General features: G+C 38.1%; 1 protein-coding gene and 1 non-coding gene across 4 annotated transcripts in view; both read left to right on the forward strand.

The window, feature by feature from the left end:
* SWT1 (SWT1 RNA endoribonuclease homolog) overlaps positions 1–27,433 on the forward strand; it is a 70,176-nt gene that overhangs the window by 18,839 nt on the left and 23,904 nt on the right. For all 3 annotated transcript variants that reach the window (XM_060197836.1, XM_060197835.1, XM_060197837.1), the window contains exons 6-16: positions 560–619; positions 2,466–2,595; positions 5,147–5,248; positions 6,766–6,954; positions 10,800–10,893; positions 11,570–11,715; positions 12,169–12,332; positions 15,176–15,314; positions 17,248–17,396; positions 23,230–23,417; positions 24,903–25,031. In XM_060197836.1, the coding sequence (XP_060053819.1) occupies positions 560–619; positions 2,466–2,595; positions 5,147–5,248; positions 6,766–6,954; positions 10,800–10,893; positions 11,570–11,715; positions 12,169–12,332; positions 15,176–15,314; positions 17,248–17,396; positions 23,230–23,417; positions 24,903–25,031 (1,490 nt within the window). The remainder of the gene's footprint in view (positions 1–559; positions 620–2,465; positions 2,596–5,146; positions 5,249–6,765; positions 6,955–10,799; positions 10,894–11,569; positions 11,716–12,168; positions 12,333–15,175; positions 15,315–17,247; positions 17,397–23,229; positions 23,418–24,902; positions 25,032–27,433) is intronic.
* LOC132540575 (U6 spliceosomal RNA) lies at positions 22,944–23,050 on the forward strand. The gene has a single exon (XR_009551773.1). It is a non-coding gene; the product is annotated as a U6 spliceosomal RNA (small nuclear RNA).

Below are 27,433 nucleotides of genomic sequence, written 5' to 3' on the forward strand. Positions count from 1 at the left end.
TGACCACTGCACAACTTCATGGGCTGCTATATCTGTACATTTTGCAGTCTTTGCCTCTCAGCCTTGTGTTAATTCCCAAGTTCCCTCTCTTGTTTCATTATGTCACTTTCAGCAGTGACTTGCTTCCTATTTCTAGAGGACCCTTTCCCACCTCTGAAGTCCAGCTTCTTTGTTTGCCATGATTTCTTAGAATACGCATATGTTCAAAAATGTATATATGAATGAGTAAACCCAGAATTTTTACCATATTTCATGATTTAATAGAAGACCCTTGAATTTGAGAGGTAGTTTCTCCTCTGAGGGTACTTTTGCCCTGTAAAGGAACATTTGGCAATTAACTTGATGAGGCTTATTTTTGATTGCCAAGATTGGAAAGGGCTAGTGCTGCTGGCCTGCAGTGGGGAGAGGCCAGGGATATTGCTCCTCTTACTTCAGTGCACAGAATAGCCTTTGAAATGAAGAATTCTTCAACCCCAAACGCCATTAGTGCCATAGTTGAAAAACTCTTCCTTTCTGCACATGCTTCCTTCCTAACTAACAAAATTCTGTTTTATTTTAGAGTTTTGATGCAACATGTACTTCAGTGTCACCTGAAAATATTGAAGATACAGATCAAGAGGTTACTAATAAATTTATTTACTTCGAATATTTTACTGAAATTAAATAAGACTCCTCCTAATTTTAACAAAAAACAGTGACCTAAAAATATTGGTAATATTAAAATAACAGTGATGTCATTTCCTTATATCAGTATGTGTGCTTTTAGGAAATTATGAAAGCTGTTTGGAAACTATTGACACTTATCTGATCACCTTTTGGCCTTTGTTTCCAGTATGCTCTACCCTGTTTTGAATGAAGAGTGTGAAGCATAGAGCCCACATGTTATGTGAATCTCTTATTTCATGTTATCATACCTTTACACATGCATCTCTGCTCTTTGGCATAATTGGGCTTCGTTTTCTGATCAATACTAAGACTATGTCTGTCATTCAGTAAAAATGAGAGGGAGCTCTGGGTGGTGGCGCAGTGTGTTAAGCACACATGGCACGAAAAGCAAGGGCTGGTTTAAGGATCCTGGTTCAAGCCCCTGGCTCCCCACCTGCAGGGGGGTTCGCTTCACAAGTGGTGAAGCAGGCCTGCAGTTGTCTTATCTTTCTCTCCCCCTCTCTGTCCTATCCAATAATGACAACAATAATAATAACAACAAGGGTAACAAAAAAAGGGGGGAAAGTAGCCTCCAGCCTTTCATGGAGGAAAAAAAAAGAGTACATGATAACTTTTTTTACTATTATTATTGGATAGAGAAATTAAGAGGAGAGAGGGAGATAGAGAGGGAGACAGAAGAAGAGACACCTGCAGCCCTGCTTCACCCCTTGTGAAGTTCTCCCCCTGCAGGTGGACACCAGGGGCTTGAACCTGCATCTTGCACATTGTAGTGTATGCACTTAACCTGGTGCATCACTACCTAGCCCTAACTTTTTTTTTTAACCTGTTGCTTTATTTCTCTTGTCAAATCTTACAGACACTAATAAAAGTATTACAAAGAATTTACTGATCCAAAATAAAATTCTTTCAATGCTTTGCATTTTCCTAGCAATTGAGATTTTTAAAAATCATATTGATTACTTTTATTTAGGAGAATTACATACTTCTTTTCTATACTGTGCACCCGTGTTTCTTGATAGAAAAAAGATTCTTGCCTCTGCTCTAAAGTTAGACTATATTTTCATTTCTTTGCATAACAGTACATCAGGGAACTGTTCCCTAGAGTGTTAATGTTTTTCAGATCTAGAATTCAGCTTTTACTAGTTGATAAACAATTTTAGTAATATTGTAAAGAGTTTATATTGTTCATATAGAAGTACATTTGGCTCCCAGAGTGCTTTAAAATGAGATAGGGATGAAAATTAGCTCATTTGGAAGGCCAGCTCTTGTACTGGGTTCTGTGCAAGCAACCTCGCATAATTTCAGTTCATCCTTATAAAAATACTAAAAGGAAATAGAAATTTAACATTTCTGTTTTGTATATGAACAAAATATAAGACTAAAAGTATTGAAATAATTTTCCTAAGGGGATATAAAAACTGGGGTATAAGCCCCTGGCCCCCACCTGTAGAGGCAAAGCTTCACGAGTAGTGAAGCAAGGCTGCAGGTGTGTCTGTCTCTCTCCCTTGCTATCACCCCATTCCCTCTCGATTTCTCTGTCTCTATCCAACAGATAAATATTTTTAAATAAATATATTTTAGAAATAAACAATTAGCCTAAGGTTACAGAAGTACAAGAATTATTTTGAGAACACTATTTTTATATTGAACTAATCTGTGTAATTTTACCATGCAGCTTTCATATTTTTTAAAATTATTTTTTTTGCATGTAATTTTAGATGAATTAAGAATTGCATTCCTATGATTCTGCAGAGGAAATAACTTTAAAAAAATTGTCATTGTGGGTTTTTGCAATTTAGATGCAGATAGTAGAAGAGCTTCATGCTGCTCGTGTGGGAAACAGTGTGGATTTACCTTTGGTTCCACCCTCTGGCGAGTTAATGAGTATGGAGATTGACTTGGAAGAAGAGGACATTCATTCCTCCACAGGTATGCCCTATCAGTTTATGACAATGTTGATGATCCTCTATACTTTCTTAAGAATGAATATGCTGGGGAGTCGGACGGTAGCACAGTGAGTTAAGCTCAGGTGGCGTCAAGCGCAAGGACCAGCATAAGGATCCCTGGCTCCCCACCTGCAGGGAAGTCACTTTACAGGTGGTGAAGCAGATCTACAGGTGTTTATCTTTCTCTCGCCCTCTCTGTCTTCCCCTCCTCTCCATTTCTCTCTGTCCTATCCAATAACGATGACATCAACAAGAACAATAATAACTACAACAACAATAAAAAAAACAAGGGCAACAAAAGGGAATAAATAAATAAAATATTTTTTAAAAAGAATGAATATGCCGGGAGTCGGGCAGTAGTGAAGCAGGATAAGAGCAGGTGGTGCGAAGCACAAGGACTGGCGTACGGATCCCGGTTCGAGCCCCCCACTCCCCACCTGCAGGGGAATCGCTTCACAGGTGGTGAAGCAGGTCTACAGGTGTCTGTCTTTCTCTTCCCGTCTTCTCTCCACTTCTCTCTGTCCTAACAACGACATCAATAACAACAACAATAATAACTGCTACAACAGTAAAAAAAACAAGGGCAACAAAAGGGAACATAAATAAATAAAAAATAAAAAAGATTTAAGAAAAAGAATTAATATGCCAGCATTAAAATTTTGTATTTTGGGGAGTTGGGTGGTAGCACAGTGGGTTAAGCACACTTGGTGCAAAGCGCAAGGACCAGCATTACGTATCCCTGTTCAAGTCCCCACTCCCTACCTGCAGGGGAGTCACTTCACAGGCGGTGAAGCAGGTCTGCAGGTGTCTTGTCTTTCTCTCCCCTTCTCTGTCTTCCCTTCCTCTCTCCATTTCTCTCTGTCCTATCCAACAACGACAACATCAACAATAAAAACTACAACAATAATAATAATAAAAAGAACAACAAAAAGGAAATAAATATTTTAAAAATTTGTATTTTGGTGAAGAATGTTGAAGTTCTTATATAAAAGTTTGGTATATTTATTTTAACTGCATCTAGTATTTGTCTTCTATTAGTTTTATATAGCTCATATTATTAGATACCCTTTTTCAAAAGATTTATTTTTAATATTAGTATTAATGGGGGGGAGAGAACCAGAGTATTACTCTGGCACATTCAGTGTCAAGGATCAAACTAAGAATCTCATTCCTGAGAGGCCAACTTTTGTCAACTGTAGCACTTCCCAGTCCACCTTTGTTAGACATTCTTTCTCTTGTTTCTCTCTGTTGTCAGGAGACAATAATTAAGAATCATTACTTGTCTTTGGAGTTTTCTCTTTTTTTAAAAAAAAAATTTCAGATAGAGAGACAAAAGGAGAGACACAGCACCACTCCACCATTCATGGAGATTAATCTGATGCTATGTATGGTGCTCCTGTGTGGTGCTGGGGTCTCAAACCCAGGTCCTTAGGAATGGTAAAATGTACATTCTATTGATCTATCTCCTGGCCCCTAATTTGCTTCTACTTAAGATTTTATATGTGTGGTGGTGGGGGGGTAGATAGCATAATGGTTATGCAAAGAGACTATCATGCCTGAGGCTCTGAAGTCCCAGATTAGATTCCCAGTGTACTCTGGTATTGAAAAAATATATATATTTAATTAATATTTTAAACAATTTCAGCTATGTAAAGTATTGATCAGAAAAAAATGCAAATTGCTCAAAGGTATCTGTGGTTTTTTTTATTTGTGTTGTAATAATTTGATCAGTCTTATTACTATTGCTAAAGAATTATCCAAAATCTAGGGTGAATTGCACTATTAAAAATAGTTGATGTTAGTATTGTTAAATGGGAATCTGGGAAATGTTATGCATGTACAAACTATTGTATTTATTGTTGAATGTAAAACATTAATTCCCCAATAAAGAAATAAATTATAAAAATATATAGTTGATGTTAGGAAGAGTTAGAGAGAGGGTATGGAGAAGGATCTAAACTGGGAATGGGAGTAGTGTGTAGATACCTATCACAAAAAGATGAGAAATTGCATCCATGTATCAACAACTGTACTATATACCATTTTCCCCTCCTCCCCTCCAGTAAGATGATTTGGAAAATAAAATAGTAATGCTACCTTATATTCATTCACATTGCATTTTGAAATTTTCTGGTTGTTCTTCTATGTGTTTATTTGATTCTTGCAGTGTTCCTATTTTCAGTTATGTTTCACTCAGTAAAATTAACATTAGCTTATGCTTCCTAAGTGTCCAACTTCAGAGATTTAGGACAGGATTTGGCAACTTGGTTACAGTTGGAACAAGTTGGCTTTTCTTTTTTACTTAAAATTCACCCACAACCATTTATAATATTCTACTGTGACATGTTGTTAAATATTAATTAATATTCTTTCTCTTAAGGATTGGAATAAATAGTTTTTGCTATCTGATAGACTAGCTCCTGAATGCTACCAAAGTTATATGATGTCAAAATTTGAGTAATTATTATCTGTTATAGCTATTATTTAGTCTATTATCAAGAGTCATGATATCTTAACTTTGCTCTTTTCACTAGTCAATACCACTTCAGACAGAAAACTTCTGATTATTATTGACACAAACATTCTGATGAATCATCTCAAATTTGTTAGAATTTTGAAGACAACAGAAATCCCAGGTATTTTTTTTAATTTTTATTTATAAAAAGGAAACACTGAGAAAAACCATAGGATAAGAGGGGTACAACTCCACACAATTCCTACCACCAGAACTCCGTATCCCTTCCCCTCCCCTGATAGCTTTCCTACTTCTTTATTCCTCTGGGAGTATGGACCCAGGGTCATAATGGGGTGCAGAAGGTGGAAGGTCTGGCTTCTGTAATTGCTTCCCTGCTGAACATGGGTGTTGACAGGTCGCGATCTATACTCCCAGCCTGACTCTCTCTTTCCCTAGTGGGGTGGGGTTCTGGGGAATCAGAGCTCCAGGACAAATTCGTGGGGTCGTCTGCCCAGGAAAGTCCAGTTGGCATCGTGATAGCACCTGGAACCTGGTGGCTGAAAGAAGAGTTAACATATAAAGCCCAATAAATTGTTGACTAATCATGAACCTAAAGGCTGGAATAGTGCAGAAGAAGATTTAGGGGGTCTCCTATTTATAGGACATATTTTACTTATTTTGATTTGTACCTGAGATATACTTTACATTAAGTCTGATGTGGATTTTTTTCCTCAGAAACAAATTTCCATTTGTTTATGTTTTTAAGTATATATACATCAGCTCATACTAAAAGAAAAGTGGCTGGGGAGGTCCTCAGTGATAGAACTCAGGACCTGTGTGATAAGGTCTCAGGTTCAATCCCTGACACTACATATGCTAGAGCAATGCTCTAGTTCTCTCTCATTAATAAATAAATCTTTTGGGAGTCGGGCTGTAGCGCAGCGGTTTAAGCGCAGGTGGCGCAAAGCACAAGGACCGGCATAAGGATCCCGGTTCGAACCCCGGCTCCCCACCTGCAGGGGAGTTGCTTCACAGGCGGTGAAGCAGGTCTGCAGGTGTCTATCTTTCTCTCCTCCTCTTTCCATTTCTCTCTGTCCTATCCAACAATGACAACAACAATAATAACTACAACAATAAAACAACAAGGGCAACAAAAGGGAATAAAATAAATATTTAAAAAAATAAATAAATAAATCTTTTTAAAAAAATCCTTCATGGGATGAATTAATAGTCTAAAACTGATCTTCTACAGTACTTTTTAATTTTCATTATATATTTTATTCTTATTTTTTGTTTTCTTTTGTTTCTATCTGTATAATCATTCACTTTTTTGAAATTTTATTTATAAAATGGAAATATTGACAAGACCATAGGATAAGAGGAGTACTAAGCTTTTATTTCTTTTTTTGCTAGAGAACTGCTCAGCTCTTAGTGTTGCCTCATTCAACCTGGGGATTCTGAAATCTTAGGAATGAAAGTTATTTTGCATGACCTTTATGCTATCTGCTGAGCCTTTTATGTCATTCTTTTGATACTTATTTTATTCCATTTTAAATGTTTTCTTTATTCACTTAGATTGTGAAATTCTTACTTAAGAACTTTCTCTTCTGATCAGTTATTTTAAAACTTTCTCTTCTACAGCAGTTCAGTTTGATAACTCAGTATGTTGTTAACTTCAGAAAAATCTACTTTTTTCAGGCTTTGACAGACTTGTGTTGATTATTCCTTGGATTGTTGTACAAGAGCTAGATCGTATGAAGGTAGGAAAACTACTAAAACATGTCCAGCACAAAGCCATACCTGCAGTTCATTTCATCAACGACAGTCTCAAAGACCCAGATAGAAAGCTATGGGGACAGTCAATACAACTTGCATCTCAGAAAATCTGTAAGTATTGTTCTCTTGGGGTGTTTCCTGATTCAGTTCTCTTGGGCACTATCTCATTATTGGAGGGAAATGGTATAGAACTTTTAAAAATATAACAATTAAAATGTAAAGTGGCAGAACTTAGTGATGATTTGGGCTTATTTTAATAATCATAGTTCGGTGTCTTTGACTTTTTGTTTTTCTGCTTCTCATAGGCCTTATTCGGTATGCCTGTGTTTCACAGATACCAGTTGTGTCATTCTGCCTGCATAGTTGTCTATATTGCAGTGTGTTGTATTTTTTTTTAATACTGCAGTTGAGCATTAAGACCTGGAAGAGATATATGATTCTAATAGCACTGTATGTGTTTGTATAGTGTGGAGGTAGGCATTGCTTTCCTGCATTTTGCCAGAATTTGTAATGAAGTGCTTTTATAAGATCTCCATTTTCCCTTTGTTTTATTTTTTTAATATATCATTTAAAGTCACTTTAAAATCATCATCTTTAAGCATAAGTATGAGCTTTGTGTTTTATGTAACTTGTTGAAAAAAATTGTTAGCAAATGACTGCTGTTATACAACTCTGCAGTTTGTTTATACTTTAGACAATTTATTCCTCTACTTAAAAAATTGTTCCTAACTCATATGTATGTGTATGTAATTTGAAATATTTGGCATTTATACTCACCAAAAAAAATAAGAAAGAATTAATTTTAATGTTTTATATTACTCTCTTCTTTTTGAATATCTCTATAAATATTACTGTTTTCAGGAATGGGGAGAAAGTATAATGGTTATACAAAAGTCTCCTGCCTGAGGCTCCATGTCCTAGGTTCCATCCTGTTCAGAGCTGAACAGTGCTCTGGGCTCAGTCTCTCTCTTTCCGTCTGTATCTTTCTCTAATTAAAATAAAATTATCTTAAAAATGTTACTGTTTTGGGAGTCCAGTGGTAGCGCAGCAGGTTAAGCGCACATGGCGCAAAGCACAAGAACTGGCATAAGGGTTCCAGTTCGAGCCCCCGGCTCCCCACCTGCAGAGGAGTTGCTTCACAAGCGGTGAAGCAGGTGTCTATCTTTCTCTCCCCTTCTCTATCTTCCCCTTTTCTCTAGATTTCTTTCTGTCCTATCCAACAACAATAATAATAGCCACAACAAGAGTAAAACAACAAGGGCAATAAAAAGGGGAAAATGGCTTCCAGGAGCAGTGGATTGGTGGTACAGGCACTGAGCCCCAGCAATAACCCTGGAGGCAAAAAAAAAAAATTACTGTTTTCAAGAGTAAGGAAAAGCAGAAAGGGCAGGGAACATAGCATACTGGCTGTACAACCAGTCTTTCGTGCCTGAGGCACAGAAGGTCCTATGTTCAATCCCCAGTACCACTATAAGCCAGAGCTGAGCAGTATTCTGGCAAAGAAAAAAAAAAGCTATAAAGTGTCATGTTATGGGTAGAATCATTGCTCATTACAGACCTCTTTTTTAAATTGAGACAGTGTTAAGCATCATATAATCATATTTCTTGCTTGCTTACAATCTCTTAAGTGACTGAATTTAAATGAGTTCTATAGCTTTTAAATTCTAGTCTGACATCTGATCACTTTTTTTATATGTATTGATAAGCATATATCCTATTCCATATTAGGATTACACCTATAACTATGATACCTAATTCTAGATCTAGACCTTTCCAGGCAATGTTTTTTAAAAATTTTTTATTATCTTTATTTTTTTATTGGCTAGAGAGCCAGAAATTGAGAGAGAAGGGGGAAATAGTGAGGAAGAGTGACAGACACCTTCATCACTGCTTCACCACTTGCAAAGCTTTCCCCCTGCTGGTGGGGACCTGGGTTAGAACCTGGGTCCTTGTGTAACATGTGCAGTCAACCAAGGGCAGCACCACCTGGCCCTCCAGGCAATGTTTTATTTATTTATTTATTTAACCAGGGCTCTGGGGATTGAACCTGGGACTTTGGAGCCTCAGGCATAACCATTATGCTATCTACCCCCACCAAATCCCACTTAAAAATTTTTTTTTAATTTTTTATATTTATTTTCCCTTTTGTTGCCCTTGTTTTTTTTTTAATTTATTTTTTTATTTAAGAAAGGATAAATTAACAAAACCATAGGGTAGGAGGGGTACAACTCCATACTATTCCCACCACCCAATCTCCATATCCCATCCTCTCCCCTGATAGCTTTCCCATTTTCTATCCCTCTGGGAGCATGGACCCAGGATGGTTGTGGGTTGCAGAAGGTGGAAGGTCTGGCTTCTGTAATTGCTTCCCCGCTGAACATCGACGTTGACTAGTCGGTTCATACTCCTAGTCTGCTTCTTTCTTTCCCTAGTAGGGTGGGTCTCTGGGGAAGCGGAGCTCCAGGACACATTGGTGGGGTCTTCAGTCCAGGGAAGCCTGGCTGGCATCCTGATGGCATCTGGAACCTGGTGGCTGAAAAGAGAGTTAACATACAAAGCCAAACAAATTGTTGAGCATCCCTTGTTGTTTTTTATTGTTGTAGTTATTGATGTCGTTGTTGTTAGACAAGACAGAGAGAAATGGAGAGAGGAGGTGAAGACAGGGGGAGAGAAAGACACCTGCAGACCTGCTTCACCGCCTGTGAAGTGACGCCCCTGCAGGTGGGGAACCGTGGGCTCCAATAGGGATCCTTCAGCCAGTCCTTGCGCTTTGCGCCATGTGCGCTTAACTCGCTGCGCTACCTCCCGACTCCCCTATCTCCCACTTTTTATTAAAGCTTCTATTTAAATTTTTTTTAATTTCCTTATTGGGGAATTATTGTTTTCCATTCAACAGTAAATACAGTAGTTTGTACATGCATAATATTTCCCAGTTTTCCATATAACAGTACAATCCCCACTAGGTCCTCTGTCATCCTTGGATCTGTATTCTCCCAGAGTCTTTTACTTTGGTGCAACTCTTTAAATATTTTTGATTTATAAATGTAGACTAGATTTTTTTCATAGGATATTCAGATTCCAGTGCACTTACTGGCAACTTCTTTGGCTAATTTTTTTAATTCAATATAATTTTTGTTAGTGACTAATAATGGATTATAAGATTACAGACATATAGCTCCGTAGTACAGCTACCACAAAAGTTCTATCTCGGGAGTCGGGCGGTAGCACAGCAGGTTAAGCGCACATGGCGCAAAGCACAAGGGCCAGCATAAGGATCCCGGTTCGAGCTCCCCACCTGCAGGAGGTGGCTTCGCTAGTGGTGAAGCAGGTCCGTAGGTGTCTATCCTTCTCTCTTCCTCTCTGTCTTCCCCTCCTCTCTCCATTTCTCCCTGTCCTGTCCAACAGCTATGACAACAATAACAACTACAACAAGCACAGCAAGGACAACAAAATGGGGAAAATAGCCTCCAGGAGCAGTGGATTCCTAGTGCAGGCATCAGCCCTACCAATAACCCTGGAGGCAAAAAGAAAAAGTTCTATTCCCAGAACTTCCTCCCCAGTGATAACCACTATAATTCTCAGTCTTAAAGACAATCTGTCTTATTGGTTGTTGTTTTGTTTGTTTTTGTTTTTGCAAACTCGTGTCTCAATTTTTTTTTTTTTTTTTTATATATTCCTTGGCCAGAGCACTGCTCAGCTCTGGCTTATGCTAGTGCTGGGAATTCAATCTGGAACTTTGGAGCCTTGGGCAATAGAATCTCTTTGCATAATCATAAAGCTATCTCCCCTCCCTGCCAAATGTCTCAATTTTATATTCCACATATGTGTGAAACCATCCAGTAGTTGTCTTTTAGCTCCTTACTTACTTCCCTAAGCATAATCACCTCTAGTTCCATTAATTTCACCCTAAATTATACAATATCATCTTTTTAATTGCTTTTGATAACTTTCTACAGATGGGATGAGTGATGAGAATAACGATGACCGAGTGTTGAAATGCTGTCTTCAGTATCAAGAGTTATTCCCTTGTTCCCTCGTTATTCTGTGCACGTGAGTTTTGAAGACATTTTAGTATTAAAGAATAGCAACTTAGACTAAAGAATTTTTAAATCAAAAGCATACATTACTTTCTAAATCTGCCAGTAAGCGTATTAGTTACAGTCCACATTCTTAAAATGAGTAACCTATAGAAAAATGAGCCTGAACACTCACATAGTTTTAACTAAATTTATGTAATATCCACATAATTTTTGGAAAAGCAAGGGGATGTCAATTTAATAACCCAGTGACATACTTCAGAAACAAACTGTGACCTTTCTTATGGTTATGAGACAAGAAAGTGAATTGATTTGTGGAGAAAAAGTGTTCTTTACATTATAATTGTGTCCTGCTGGGCCGGAGTTCTGAATCTACTGCTTATCAGTTTGTGATTTTTATGTGGTTTGTCATGATAATTAATAGATGTTTATACAAAGTGTTTAGAACAGTACCTGAGACCAGGAAAAAACACTCAGTAAATAGTAATTATTATTATTTAAAAACTCACATGGGCTAATTCTACTGTATGTCAATTCCTGTATCTTTTCTATTTAAAATAAAATTGCTGTCCTCTGTTAATAGATGTGGTGAATCACCAATCCCTGATTGCATTCCATGTGGTTCAAGTTGTCCTGTGATTCCTGTTATAAAAAATAAGAATATATTTTCCTCTTTACTCCAACCTTAGGGACGATAGAAATTTAAGAAACAAAGGTCTAATAAGTGGTGTGAAGTCTCTCAGTAAAGAAGAATTGAATGCAGAGTTTTTAAGCTTACCTCTGAACACAGATAGAAGTCATCAGCCTTGTATAGCTAAGCAACAATTGAAAGCAGGTAGTATTCTTAATAAGAATTGCACCTTATTTCTGCACTAAGATTATTGATAACAATTAGAACTGATATGAAAATTTTATCTTGTATAGTTAAAATAGCATTGAAACTTTCTGGCATGTAAATAGCAATTATTTTACTTATTATATTTTTAAAAAATTATTTATTTTGGATAGAGATAGAGAGAAATTGAAAAAGAAAGGGGGAGATAAAGAGAGAGAAAAAGACCTGCAGCACTGTTTTACAGCTCCTATTAGCTTTCTCCCTGCATGTGGGGGCTGGGGGCCTTAACATTGTAATGTGTGCTCTACCAGATGTGTTACCACCTAACCCTAGTCAATCATAATATATAGAGAGTCTGTTTATGGCCAAATACTAATGCATATGGTGTACAAACAATTTATATATACGCACACACACTTACTAGTGTCCTAATAAATCCTATAACCTTTAAAGAAGCAGCAATTTTGGAGAAGAGCTATGAAGAACAATCCACGGATTCTGGACTACCCATTCAACTTGAAAACATCATATCTGATCTTGAGAAATATCTCGGAATAGCTTTGTCTTCAATATTAGAAACAGAAATGAAAATTGCTTTTGGAAACCTCTGGATGGAGGTGATTATATCAATTCTATTTGAAAATTTATTACTAAAAGTTTATTTTAAAATTCCTACTTGTATGAAATGTGCAGTCTTTGTTGTCATAATCTATATCATATTACATTTTTGTTGGAATTCTGGAATAACTCTTAGAAAACAAACTTTTTGAAACTTTTTTTTTTTTTTTAATGAGAGAAAAAGATACAGAGACTGACCAGAGCACTGCTCAGCTCTGGTTTTTCGTGGTGTAGGGGATTGAACCTGGGACTTTGGAGCTTCAGGCTTGAAATTCTTTTTGGATAGCCATGGTGCTGTTTTCTCTGCCTGAAAATTATTTGTTAAAGATTTTAACAACAACAACAACAACAACAAAAATCGGGGGGAGGGGGAAATTAGCACAAGAACCTGAACATCACTCAGGTATAAACAGTGCTGAAGATCAAGCTTACACTAAATTCCACCTGCCATGCTGAACTTTTTTTAAAAAAAAATTTAATTAATGGTCTGGGAGATGGCTCAGTGGATAAAGCACTGAACTCTCAAGCATGAGGTCCTGAATTCAAGCCCCAGCAGCACATGTACCAGGGTGATGTCTGGTTCTTTTTCCTTCTCTCTCATTAATAAATAAACAAAATCTTTACAGAAAAAATTTTAATTATTGATTTACAAAATTATGAGATAACGGATATAATTCCACACTGTTCCCACCACCAGAGCTCTGTGTCCCCATTCCCTCCACTGGGAACTGCAGTAGTTCTCCCAAGGTCACAGATATGAGTTGACTATCTTTTCTATAACTGTATTTATGAATATGTTCCCATTTTTCTGTGATCTTGTCTTCTCTTCCTTTCTAAATCATACCTGCACCTGTTACTACTTGTGAATGTCCTTCCTTTTTTCCTCATCTCTTTCTGGGTCTTGATGGAATTGGAGTTCAGAGCCCTCTGGTCATCTTTCCCTAACATTTCTCCTCCTCTGGTCATCTTCCCCTAACATTTCTCATTCATTCTTCCTTCCTTCCTTTCTTTTCCTTTTTCCTTTTTTTTAAATATTTGCACACCTATCTTCATAGTCACATTTTTTAAAACTTTATTTTATTTAATAGAAGAGGGTATTGGGGGCCGGGTGGTGGCACACCTGGTTGAGCGCATGTTACAGTGCACAGGACCCAGGTTCAAGCCCCCAGTCCCTACTTGCAGAGGGAAAGCTTCATGAGTGGTGAAGCAGGGTTATAGGTTTCTCTCTGTCTCTCTCCCTATTTCCCCATTCCTCTCAATTTCTGGCTGTCTCTATCCAATAAAAATAAAGCTAATATTTTTTTTTTTAAAAAGAGAGTAATCTTTTTTTTAAATATTTATTTTATTCCCTTTTGTTGCGCTTGTTGTTTTATTGTTATAGTTATTATTGTTGTTGTCGTTGTTGGATAGGACAGAGAGAAATGGAGAGAGGAGGGGAAGACAGAGAGGAGGAGAGAAAGATAGACACCTGCAGACCTGCTTCACCGCCTGTGAAGTGACTCCCCTGCAGGTGGGGAGCCGGGGTTCGAACCAGGATCCTTATGCCGGTCCTTGTGCTTTGCGCCACCTGTGCTTAACCCGCTGCACTACAGCCTGACTCTCAAAAGAGAGTAATCTTTAAAAAAAAAAAAAAAAAAGTAATCTTGAAGGAGGGAGGAGATAGAAAGGGAGAAACAGAGAGATAACCTGTACTGTTTCACCACTTGTGAAGCTTTCCCCCTGCAGGTGTGGGCTTGAACCTGGGTCTTTGTTCATGACAATACATGCACTTAAGCAGGTGCACCACCACCCAACCCTGGCCCAAAGTTCTTTTTGGGGTGGAGAAGGTGGGAATTCTGACTTCTATAATTACTTTTCTGCTAGGCATGAACATTGGCAGATCAATCCATATCCCCAGCTTGTTACTATCTTTCTCTTGTGGGTGAGGTTCCACTTTTTGAAAACTAAATAAAGAACATTTTCTAGAGATAGAGATTGTATTTATTTCAGTGGATATTTATTGTGAGTCTACTGTGTCAGGCATTACTTTGATGGAATTTCTAGTTCATCTCAGAAAAACTAATTTAGTTTGAGTAAAAAAGGCTAGGGAATTCTAAAATTAAGTATTCAGAAAAAGAAGTGTTATTTTGGCTTATGTCATTAAATATGAAAATCAGAATATAAACTATAATTAACAAGACCTATTATATTTTATTTTCTTTAGATCCATAGGTTTTCTGTAGTCAATAAGATACTACTTTTCACCAGTACTGACCATCTAAGTTTAATGTTAATTTGCTGTTTATTTATGTAATGAAGAGAAATACTGTTACTCATCAATTAGAGGTTGTTTCTGTTCCAGATATCCAGTGAGATATTATTTTTTAAGATAGTATTTTTTGCCAGTTATCCAGTGTTGAATGAAGATGAGCATGATAAGAAGATACAAAAGGGGGGTAGTAAGGATCCCGGTTCGAGCCCCAGGCTCTCCACCTGTAGGGGAGTTGCTTCACAGACAGTGAAACAGGTCTGCAGGTGTCTATCTTTCTCTCCCCCTCTCTGTTTTCCCCTCCTCTCTCCATTTCTCTCTGTCCTATCCAACAATGAACAAAGTCAACAACAGCAATAATAACCACAACAAGGCTACAACAACAAGGGTAACAAAAGGGGGAGAAAAATGGCCTCCAGGAGCAGTGTATTCATGGTGCAGGCACCAAGCCCCAGCAATAACTCTGGAGGCAAAAAAAAAAAAAAAAAGATACAAAAGGGTTAATTTTCAAGTCATAGCATATTAAATGATTTAAAAAACAGACGTACTGTTATCTTGTACTAAATAATCTTTTTTTTTCTAAATACTTTTTAGATACTGTACTTGAAACCACCTTGGACTCTAATACATTTATTACAGTGCTTTAGAAAACATTGGCTTGCTGTATTTGGATTAGTTGTGGAAAAGAACTTGCTTTTAATCATTGATAATCTATATGATAACCTTTGTAAAGGTAAGAATTTTTTTTCTAAGTTCTGCTTTGTGTTTATTGTTCAACTTTTTAATTTAATTTGTTTTTGTAATTGGATTCGTTTGGGATATGGAGATTGGGTGGTGGGAATTGTGTGGAGTTGTATCCCTCCTACCCTATGGTTTTGTTAATTAATCCTTTCTTAAAAAAAAAAAACAAAAAAAAGAAAATACCTTTAAAATTTAGATGGAAAAGAGTTCTGCCAATATTTTCCTCTAAGTATTTGATAGTTTCTGGTCTAATGTTCAAGGGGTGTTGAAATCCCCTACTATTACTGTGTTGCTGTTAAGATATTGCTGTAGCCCTTTTAGTAGATGTTTGATGTATTTAGATGGACTCTCATTAGGTGCATAGATGTGAATAATCGTTAAGACCTCTTGATTGATTGATTGACCCTCTGAGCATTAAGGAATGTCCATCCCTATCTTTTTAATTTTCATTTATTTTAAGGTCTGTTGTGTCAGATTGAGAATAGCTGTTCCTGCCCTTTTTTGTGGTCCATTGGCTTGTATGGTTGTTTTCCATACCTTTCACTTTGAGTCTGTGTTTGTCTTGTTGAGTTAGGTGGGATTCCCGTGACTTGGTGGGTTCCTAAAGTATTCTGAGTCTTGTTTTGTTGTGTTCTCAGGTGATCTTCTTTGTTATTCTTTTTTTTTAATTAAAAAAAAAATTACTTATTTACTTTCCCTTTTGTTACCCTTGTTTTTATTGTTGTAGTTATTATTGTTGTCGTTGTTAGATAGGACAGAGAGAAATGGAGAGACAAGGCAAAGACAGAGAGAGGGAGAGAAAGGACCTGGGTTCAAGCCCCCACTCCCTACCTGCAAGGGGGGAAGCTTCATGAGCAGTGAAGCCAGTGCTGCAGGTCTCTTTCTGTCTCTCTCCCTATTCCCCAGTCCGCTTGCAAATTCTCAGTGCCATATCAAAAAGAAAGGAAGGGAAGGAAGAGAGAAAGAGCCAGGAATGATGGATTTGTCATGCAGGCATCAAGCCCCATCATAGCCCTTCGGGGGAAGAAAAAACAAACAAACAAACATGGTTTGTCATCAAGGAAATTTGTCCTGATAGTTTTTTGTTTGTTTAAGATGTTTTCTTCTGAGAGAAAACCAGAGCATTATTCTGACTTTATGATATTGGGGATGAACTTGAGACTTCATACATGCAAGCCTGACTTTGTACCTGCTGTACACTCTCTAGGCTGCTATGTCTTGAATATACACTAGAAACAAAATTTAAGGAAGTCGGGCGGTAGTGCAGCAGGTTAAGCACACGTGGACCAGCTTAAGTACCAGCATAAGGATCCCAGTTCAAGACCCCAGCTCCCCACCTACAGGGGAGTTGCTTCACAGACAGTGAAACAGGTCTGCAGGTGTCTGTTTCTCTCCCCCTCTCTGTCTTCCCCCTCCTCTCTCCATTTCTCTCTGTCCTATCCAACAACAATGACATCAATAACAACAATAATAATAACTACAACAATAAAACAAGGGCAACAAAAGGGAATAAATATAAAAAAATTAAAAGAAAAACAATTTATTTGTGTTGTATAGGTGTAAATATGTGTTCTACTTAAATTTCACAGTTAATATTAGACTGTATTTTTTTTTTAATTTTTTTAAGAAAGGATTTTTCTTTTCTTTTAAAATAGTTTTATTACTGGATAGACAGAAATTGAGAGGAGAGGAAGAGGTAGAGAGGAAAAGAGACAGAGACACCTGCAGCACTGATTCACCACTCATGAAGCTTTCTCGCTGCAGGTGGTGACCAGGGACTTGAACCTGGATCTTTGTATACTATATTGTGAATGCTTAACTGGGTGCACTACCACCTGGCTCCTTAGACTGGATTTGCAGCCTAAGACATTTTTGTGTTATATACTCATTCTTGCATATTTTTTCCTTTATTTCCCCTTTTCCAGCTAACAAGTCAATGGATTTTGCAACAGTGAAATTTCTGCTTCAGGATTCTAAAAGTTTATTACATGCTTTCAGCACAAGGTCAAATTATGATGGTATTCTTCCACAGGCCTTTGCTCAAGTAAACAAACTACTCCAAACTTTTACAGAGGTAAGATACCTTTGGATATTCTTTTGAATAGCTAATCATATATTTTCTAAAACAGCATATTTAGCAGAGAACAATAGGTTAAGGTATTTTAATTCTAACTTATTCTAACCTATTTGACATTAACTTGATATTAACTCATTGGAATGGAGCATATGCAATTCATTCTCTCTGTATATATCGCTGTGCTCTCTCGCTCACTCTCTCTCACAAGAGCACTGATCAGCTCTGGTTTATGTAGTGTGGGGGATTAAACCTGGGATTTAAAAGCCTCAGGCATAAGAGTCTCTTTCCATAACCATTATGCTATCTACCCTTGCCCTCATATGTAATTCTTATTATAAATTATGAGACATATTATCTTACAGCAGTAGTGTCACAGCATTTTTTGAGATTTTGCAGTATTTCATTTATGAGGAGAAGAAAGCTATGCAGTGCTATTTGATTACTTATTTTCCAGTGCCTCAGGCCAACAGATTGAAACATACTTCATAATACTAAAGACAATGGTTTAAACCTGATCCAAATCCCTCTCAAACCTCACAGAAGCAAAATGCTAGCATTCGTGCTCAGTCATGTTTTTGTTCTCATTTCCCTTTTTATTTTGAAATGTGTTTAAAAGGCACCATCTATGACCTCATTCATATATTTATTTATCATTTACAAGTATAACTATATTCTACATTCCATTTTCAAATACTGCTTCATAGTAATCATAATAATCAAATCCACTATTTAAAAAGAAAAAAAAAACTTTCTTTCTCTTTCTTCTAAGGCTTTGGCTTCTGTTACTGTTACATGCTTTAGAGTCTTCTCCTTTAAAATTGGCTTCTTTTTTCTAGTTCCCATCTTTCTCCTTTTTTTTTTTTTTTGACTCCAGGGTTATCACTGAGGCTTGGTGCCTACACTATGAATTCATTGCTCCTGGAGGCCAGTTTTTCCCATTTTTGTTGCCTTTGTTGTTGTTGGATAGAACAGAGAGAAATGGAGAGAGGAGGGGAAGACAGAGAAGGGGAGAGAAAGACAGACACCTGCAGACCTGCTTCATCACTTCTGAAGTGCCCTCCATGCAGGTGGGGAGCCAGGAGCTCGAACCAGGATCTTTTTTCTTTTTTATTATTTTTTTTCTTTTTCCCCTTTTGTTGCCCTTGTTGTTTATCGTTGTTGTTATTATTATTGTTTTTGTTGGATAGGACAGAGAGAGATGCAGAGAGGGGGAGAGAAAAATAGACACCTGCAGACTTGCTTCACTGCTTGTAAAGCGACCCCCTGCCAGGTGGGGAGCCGGGGGCTTGAACCAGGATGTCCATGTGCTTTCCACCATGTGCGCTTAACCCACTGCACCACCACCCATCTCCCTTGAAACAGGATCTTTATGCCAGTCCTTGAGCTTTGTGGCTTATGTGCTTAACCCACTGCACTACTGTCTGGCCCCCTACCTTTTTCCTTTTTAATTTGTCTCTGAGCCTTTTTTTTTTTTTTTGCTGCATTCTCTCCTGATAATCATGTCTACTTCTAAGACTCTGAGCTAACTGAGAATGAATTCCATCTATGTCTTTTAAAATGTAGAACTGAATATCCAATTACCTGCTAAATTTCCTTACCTGCCTTTTTATACCTCAAAGTCAAGATATCTTAAAACAGTCTTATATTCTATTCCTCCTCTTCCTCATCTACAGCCAGCCTTTCTTCTTGGCCATAAAACTCAGAATTATAGGTAAATATATGTTAAATTGTTTATTGCGATTACATTATAATGCATGATATGTCCAGTTATCTGTTATTAGCAATGCACAAAATTATGTGTTGCTTAAAGTGGTAGTGAAGGGACTAGGAGATAGCTCAGTGCCGGGCTAGCTTCTCGGGAGAGAGAGAGAGAGAGATGATCCAGGAACCAAGCTCGTGGCAGTAGCAATACAAATCTTTATTCAGGCCATCGCCCCAGAGTCAGGCGTGAGCACATCGGGTTAAGCCACGTGGCGCCAAACCGCAATGGCCGCCTTCCGCTCTGCACACCGAGCCCTGCCAGCCCTTCTCCAGGTCGGGATGCAGGAGAGAAAAGAGAGAAGAGAGAGAAACCAAGAACAGAAGTGGGCTTTATAGGGTAAAACTGAAAGTGGCAAGTGGAGAACGGAGATGGCTGGGAAAGGGGGTGGAGAAAAGAGAGAGCAGGAAGGTAGAAAGCTTCCGTAGCAACGGGTTGCTAGGGTTTTAACTGGCGGGATTAATGTAACCTGTAGGCAGGGCAGGTCTCAGGTAGAAAGAAGATAGATCAGGCAAAACAATGATTATGTAAATAGGCATTATGTGTCAGCAATGGAGCATGGAGCAGAGGGGGGTGCTGGCTTAAGGCCTGACAGCTCAGCTGATAGAAAGAATACTTCACTGTTTTGGATGAACTGGGTTTGAACGCCTACATGGGAACATCATGCACAGTATGCACAGTACTAGGGGGAGCTTCATTAATGGTGGAGCAATACTGTCACTCTCTTTTCTTCTCTGTCTCTCCCTTCCTGCCCTCCCTTCTCTCTCACCCTTTCCACCTCTGTCTCTATTTGATATTAAAAGAAAAAGAAAAAAAAGAGTATACCAGGAGCAATGGAATGACACAGGCTTGAATCCAAGGAGTCAAAAAAGAGGAGAGGGGCAATGAATGTGGCACATTAAAAGGGCGTTTCCATCAAATCCTGCACATGTATGTATTTGACTTGACTGAAATGAAACTATCTTTACATACCTTTGGAGAAGTGATCAGTGGTCAGGGTTTTTTTTTTTTTTCCTTTCAAAGTATGCATATATTTCTATATTTCTGCTGTTATAAATAATAAAAATTTACCCTACATGCAGGGAAGATGCTTCACAAGTGGTGAAGTAAGTCTGCAGGTGTCTTTTTCTCCCCCGCTTTTTTTTTTTTTTGCCTCCAGGGTTATTGCTGGGGCTCAGTGCCTACACTACAAATCCACTGCTCCTGGAGCTCATCTTTTTTTCCATTGTTATTGCTATTGTTGTTGTTATTGGTTAGGACAGAGAGAAATTGAGAGAGGAGGGAAAAATAGAGGGGGAGAAAGAAAGATAGACACCTGCAAACCTGCTTCAAGACCTGCCCAGGGCTTGAGCCAGAATCCTTATGCTGGTCCTTACGCTTCGCACTATGTGTTCCTAACCTGCTGCGCTGCTGCCTGGTCTCCTCTCTCCCTTTTCTGTCACCACCTCCCTCTCAGTTTCTCTGTCTTATCTAAAGAAAAAAGATGTCAGGCAGAAGTTAAAAAACAGATCAGAAGAGCAAACACAAGTAGAACCTGAACTGGAATTGGCATATTGCACCAAAGTAAAAACTCTGCGGTTGGTGGTAGGTGGGGGGGAGATTACAGGTCCCAAAAGGATGACAGAGAACCTAGTGGGGGTTGTATTGTTATATAGAAAACTGGGAAATGTTATGCATGTGCAAACTATTGTATTTACTGTCGAATGTAAAACATTAATTCCCCAATAATGAAATTTAAAAAAAAATGACCACAGTGGTTAATTTGTAGTGTCAGCACTGAGCCCCATCTATAACTCTGGTGGAAATAAAAATAAGTAAGTAAATGGTCAGGGAGGTGGCATAGTGGATAAAATGTTGGCCTCTCCTGTGAGGTTCTGAATTCGTTCCCTGGCAGCACATGTGCCAGAGTGATGTCTGTTTTTTTTCTCTCTCCTCCCATCCTTCTCATTAATAAATAAAATATTTAAAATATGTAAATAGGAGGGCCAGGTAGTAGCACAGCGGGTTAAGTGCACATGGTGCAAAGCACAAGGACCAGTATTAGGATCCTGGTTGAGCCCCCAGCTCCTCACCTGCAGGGGGGTCGCTTAACAGACAGTAAAACAGGTCTGCAGGTGTTTATCTTTCTCTCCCCCTCTCTTGTCTTCCCCTCCTCTCTCAATTTCTCTTTGTCCTATTCAACAACAATGACAGCCATAACACCAATAATAATAAAAACAACAACAATAAGCAACAAGGGCAACAAAAGGGAAAAAATAGCCTCCAGGAGCAGTGGATTCATAGTGCTGGCACCAAACCCCAGCAGTAACCCTGGAGGCAATAAATAAATAAATAAATAAATAATAAAATTTTATATTCGTTGAGCATCTTTTTTAAAATATTTATTTATTTATTAGATAGAGACAGCCAGAAGTTGAGAGGGACAGGGAGAGAGATGGACACACACCTGCAACACTGCTTCACCACTTGTGAAGCTTCTCCCCTGCAGTTGGGGACTGGGGGCTTGAACCTGGATCCTTGCGCACTATAACACATGCGCTTAACCAGGTGCGCCACCACCTGGCCCCCTGTTGAGCATCTTTTATTTGTACCACTTTCATAGGCTTCTAGTTTTAAAAGAAATCCTTCATTCCATGAATTTAGTCAGTGGTGAAGCTTTTTTTTTTAATAAATTATTTTTATAAGATTTATTTATGAGCATGCAGGCAAGAGGGAACATACACCAGAGCATCACTTTGGCACAAAGTGGATATTCAAACTCAGGTCCTCATGCTTGAAATTCTGATGTTTTATCCACAGTGCTACCTCCCAGACCCAGGCTAAGTTTTTTTTTTTTAATATTTATTCATTCCCTTAGTTATTTATTCATTCCCTGGTTGTTTTATTGTTGTAGTCATTGTTAGGACAGAGAGAAATTGAGAGAGAAGGGGAAGACAGAAAGGGGGCAAGAAAGATAGACACCTGCAGACCTGCTTCACCACCTGTGAAGCGACTCCCCTGCAGGTGGGGAGCCAGGGGCTTGAACTGGGGTCCCTGCGCTTTGTGCCACGTGCGTTTAACCCGTTGTGCTACTGTCTGACTTGGCTAATTTTTTTAAATGTTTCCTTTTTTTTTTCTTTTTAATTTTTTGTCTTTGAGACAGAGGAGGAGAAAAAAAGAGAGAGAGAGGAGAGAGGGAACACAACACCAAAACTTAATTCTGAGCAGTAGGCTAGGCAAAAATTTGGGCTGCACACATAGCAAAGCAACATACTCATCAGATACTGTTTCACCGCCTTTTTCTTTTTATCTGTTGGGGAAAGAGCACAATGCAAAAGACATTTGTGCCTGAAGTTCTAAGATGCCAAGTTCAATCCCCAGTATCACTGTAAGCCAGAGATGAGCAGCACTCTAAAGAAGAAGAAAAAAAAAAAAAAGAGGAAGAAATACCCAGCTGTCTTTTTGCCTACATGTATTAAGTTCTTAGGATTCATCTCATGGAAGATTTCACTAGGACTACTGTCTTGGAAGATCTCAGTAGCTACTTTTGCTGTGTACAGTTTATCTTCTAGTCTAGTTCATCTGTAGCATAATGTTTAAATTCTGTCCTCATGGTTTTCTTCACAACTCTTTGCAGTCTCAGTCTCTCTCTCAGTGTGTATTCTAAGGTGCTAGTGGGCTTGACTTATCTTTTCATCCTAGCTGTCCTCTATTTACTTCAGTACTGTATGTGTGAAAGGGTTCAAACAGTATTCTGAAATTGTCACTAACATACAGTTTGGAACTGTGATGCGAATGGGAAAGGAATGCTGGCTTTGGCAGCACATGTACTAAAATAAGATCAATACAGAGAAGGCTAGCAAGGTCCCTCCACAAAGATGGCATACACATTTGTGAAGAGTTCCATACTTCAACAAATAAATAAATGGAAAAGGGGGAAAAAATTAAGTGTTTATTTTTCTAGGAACATTCTGTATGTAACCAAAGATATAGAATAGTTAGTGTGCCTCAGAAAACTCTGACATTTACAAATATAGTTGGCTTTCTCTCTTTTCTGACTAGTTGCATTTCATGTAATTCTTATTTTCACAGGTCAAGTTAAAACCTAAGCAAAATCCTTCAGAAAATACAGTGGGTAAAAAAGAAGAAGATACTTCTTTGATCAAGTCTAATAGCCAAGAAGTTGCCATTTTCTCTGGTTCTCAAATTCCCCAAATGAATAGGCATCAAGAAATCTGGTCTACCTTAGAAAATGTTTGGATTACATTATATCAGAACAGGTATTATATTTTCAAGAAATTTTCAGTTTTAGGGTTTTCCATGATTACTATTGTTCATTAAGCAATTAGTGTTGGGGTTCTAAGTTTAACATACTAGATTGTTTACTGAGAGTTTTTTTTTTTTTGTCAAATTGGTACTTGGAAACAGTGACACTATTAAATAAGAGTGCACATCGGAATCACTTGCAGAGTTTTAAAGCACATATGCCTCTACTCTCCCCAGAAATTCAGGATTAGTAGAACTAATGTAGAGATAATGCTTGTTTATCTTTAAATATTTTCATCAAAGAGATATTTTACAAATATGAGAAAGATAGAGATTTTTCCATGTACTTTTGCTTATACATGTGTATAACCTACCCCATTATCAACATCTCCACCAGAATGATATATTTGGTATGACTGATGAAGTTCCGCTGACGCATTGCTAACATCTGTAGTCCAGCTTATATTCTAGGGCGATAGAGAAATATATATTTACCATTATGGTATCATACAGAGTATTTCATTATTTTAAATATCTTCATGCTCTGGCTATTCATCTTTTCCTCCACTCAACTCAGTCATTGGTTTACATATCTCTATAGCTTTGTCATTTTCAGAATGTCATATAATATGTAACTTTTTCATACTGGTGTTTTTCACTTAGTATTATGCATTTATAATCCCTCCATCTATTCAATACTTTTAAAAATATTTATTCCCTTTTGTTGCCTTTTTTTATTGTTGTAGTTACTATTGTTTTTACTGATGTCATTTTAGTTGGATTGGACAGAGAGAAATGGAGAGAGGAGAGGAAGACAGAGATGGGGAGAGAAAGACATCTGCAGACCTGCTTCACCACTTGTGAAGCGACTCCCCTGCAGGTGGGGAGCTGGGGGGCTCAAACTGGGATCCTTACGCCGGTCCTTGCACTTTGCACCACCTGTGCTTAACCCGCTGCCCTTTATTCAAGACTTTTTAACACTGAATAGTGCATAACTGCACATAGATGTTTATAGCTTCTTCATGCATAGCTGCCAAAACCGGGAGGCAGTGAAGATATCCTTTTGTAAGTGAGCAAATAACTAAACTATGACACATCCAAATTAGTCTTTTTTTTTTTTTTTGGTTGGTAATAGGTGGGAGACAGAGAAAAAAGAGAGGCGCCTACAACAATGGCTCACTGCTGGTGAAGTTTCCGTGCTGTAGGTTGTGAACCTAGGTCATCATACATGGTATTGTGTGTGTGTTCAATACCAGCTGCACCACCACCCAACCCCAAGATAATGCTCTGAAAAGTTTTATTGCTTTTTTTTCCCCTTTTATAGAAGTGACTCACAGCTGGAGAGGAAAAGTCTGAAACCCAGGTGTCATAGGGTTGGTTCCCTACAACATTATGAGAATGAGTTAAAAATGCTGCTGTGTTTCATATATCAGGTAGGAAACTACTTGAATAAATTTGAATGTATGCCTGTAAACATTTTTTCTTTTTCTCTATTTTAGCACAGATGTATTTCAGAGATTGGGCTCTAATTCAGCTCTTAGCTGTTCAAAAATATCATTTGAAGAAGCATTTATATATCTCCAAAAGTTAATGGCAGCTGTGAAGGATATTCTTGAAGGAATTCAGAGGTAACACACTAATTTCTAAAGTCTAAGATATTAATTACTTTTCTTTAGGCTTATTTTTAGAATTATTAGAAGTCTTCCAGGGGCCAGGTGGTGGCACACCTGGTTGAGCGCATGCGTTAGTGCGCAAGGACCCAGGTTCGAGCCCCCAGGCCCCTCCTGCAGGGAGAAAGCTTCACAAGTGGTGAAGCAGTGCTGCAGGTGTCTCTCGGTCTCTCTCCCTGTCTATCACCCCCTTCCCTCTCAGATTCTGACTATCTCTATCCAACAAATAAGTAAAGATTAAAAAAAAAACCTTTTTTTAATAAAAAAATTTTTAAAAAGAAATCTTCCCAAAAGTTTTATAAGTTTGTGGTGTTTTTTTTTTTTTTTTTAAATTATTTTATTTATGAGAGAGAAAGAGAGGTGGAGAGAGAACCAAAGCATCACTCTAGCACATGTGATACTAGAAATCAAACCTGGGGACCAAGGGTAGATAGCATAATGGTTATGCAAAGAGACTCTCATGCCTGAGGCTCCAAAGTCCCAGGTTCAATCCCTTGCATTGCCATAAATCAGAGCCGAGCAGTGCTCTGGTTAAAAAAAAGAAATCAAACCTGGGACATCATGATTTTGAGTCTAGTGCTCTAGGCACTGCACCACTTCTCAAGTTGTGTCAATGGCTTTCAGATTCAACTCTTCCCCCTTCACATAAAATGTTTCTTTTGGGGCAGGAGTAGATAGCATAATAGTTATGCAAAGAGACATTCATGCCTGAGGCTCCAAAGTCCCAAGTTTAATCCCTTGAATTTCCATAAACCAGAGCTGATCAGTGCTCTGGTAAAAAGACAAAAAAATTAAAATAAAATGCTTATTTCAGGGTGGGGAGATAGTATTAATGGTTATTATGCAAACAGACCCTCATTCCTTAGGCTACAGGCTCCTAGGTTCAATTCCCTATACCACCATAATCCAGAGCTGAGCAGTACTTCGGTTAAAAAAAAAAAAATCTTCATTTCTAGTTTGGACCGCAGAATGTTTTCACTTTTTTCCTTTCCAGAAAATAATGTACCAGACTGTAAATTTCATGAGGAACATTACTTCCTTTACTGTGTAACTATATTCCCTAGGACAGTGCCTGGGTATAAGGACCACTTGGTGGTTACTTGTTGAATAAATATGTGCTAAGGTCGTTATCACTGGGTCTGACTCCCTCTGGCACATTTCCAAGCACTACAAACTGAAGGGAAAAAAAGTTTCAGAAAATACAGTTTCTAAAGGCTCTGTACCACTGACTTCAGTGGTTTTTAGTCCTGCTGGGTAATTAAAATCATTAGGAAGCTTTGGGGGGTGGGGGTGGTGGAGGAAGAGGGGGGTGCAGGGAGCAAGGAAGGAGGGAAGGAAAGAAAGGAAAAATAGTGACTGGACATTATCCCAAACCTCTGTAACATGAATCTCAGGGAGTACTTCCCCACACATAAACATCTCTGCAGTTTCACCAGGTGATTGTCTTGAGCAGGCAGTGCTGAGAAAGTATAGCATACACTGTTCACATATGCTACAGCTAAAGAAATATATGCTTGATTTTTTATTATCTTTATTTTTTTATTGGATAGAGATAGCCAGAAATTGAGAGGACGAGGGGAGATAGACAGGGAGAGAGACAGAGAGACACCTGCAGCACTGCTTCACCACTTGTAAAGCTTTCCCCCTGCAGGTGGAAACCGTGGGCTCGAACCTGGGTTCTTGTGCACTGTAATATGTGTGCTGAACCAGGTGCGCCACCACCTGGCTCCTGCTTGATTTTTTAAGGCTGATACAGTTATGTTACTATTTTTTCAAAGGAAAGTTAACTATAGGAATAAATAAATGGGTCCATAAATTTACAGTTCTTACCCCTGATCCTGTGCCTCCCCCCCAAGAAAAAAATAGAAGAAAAGGAAATGTTGGGGACCTTGCTACTTTTTAGCCTGGCCTGAACTTGGACTCTCCAGCCGGTCAAGTGAAAGAAAAGGTCTCATTAAAAGTTAGACATTAAAGAATTGATTAGCTCATCTAATTGAAAATTTGAACTTTAGAGCAGCCTGACAGATACTGCTCTGAGAGAACTATATCCCTCAGTTATAAGTCTGAGTGAGATATAATATATCTTACGAAAGAATTTTCTTGCATGAAACAAAGTTATGATAAACAAACAAATATAAAATAAGACATCCCTGGAGGTGGCACAATGGGGAAAGACTGGACTGTCTCATGTATGAGGTCTTGAGTCTGATCCCTGGCATATAATGTCACAGTAATTACTTGGTTCACTCTCACGCTATATTAATATATTTTTTAAATGTACAATAAGTTCTAACATATTTTTTTTGTTTGTTTGCTTGCTTTTTTTGGTTGGGGGGTTTGGAGTGTCAAACTTTCCATCA

The sequence above is a fragment of the Erinaceus europaeus genome, chromosome 9 (genome assembly GCF_950295315.1).
Source record: "Erinaceus europaeus chromosome 9, mEriEur2.1, whole genome shotgun sequence".
Classification (NCBI taxonomy): domain Eukaryota; kingdom Metazoa; phylum Chordata; class Mammalia; order Eulipotyphla; family Erinaceidae; genus Erinaceus; species Erinaceus europaeus.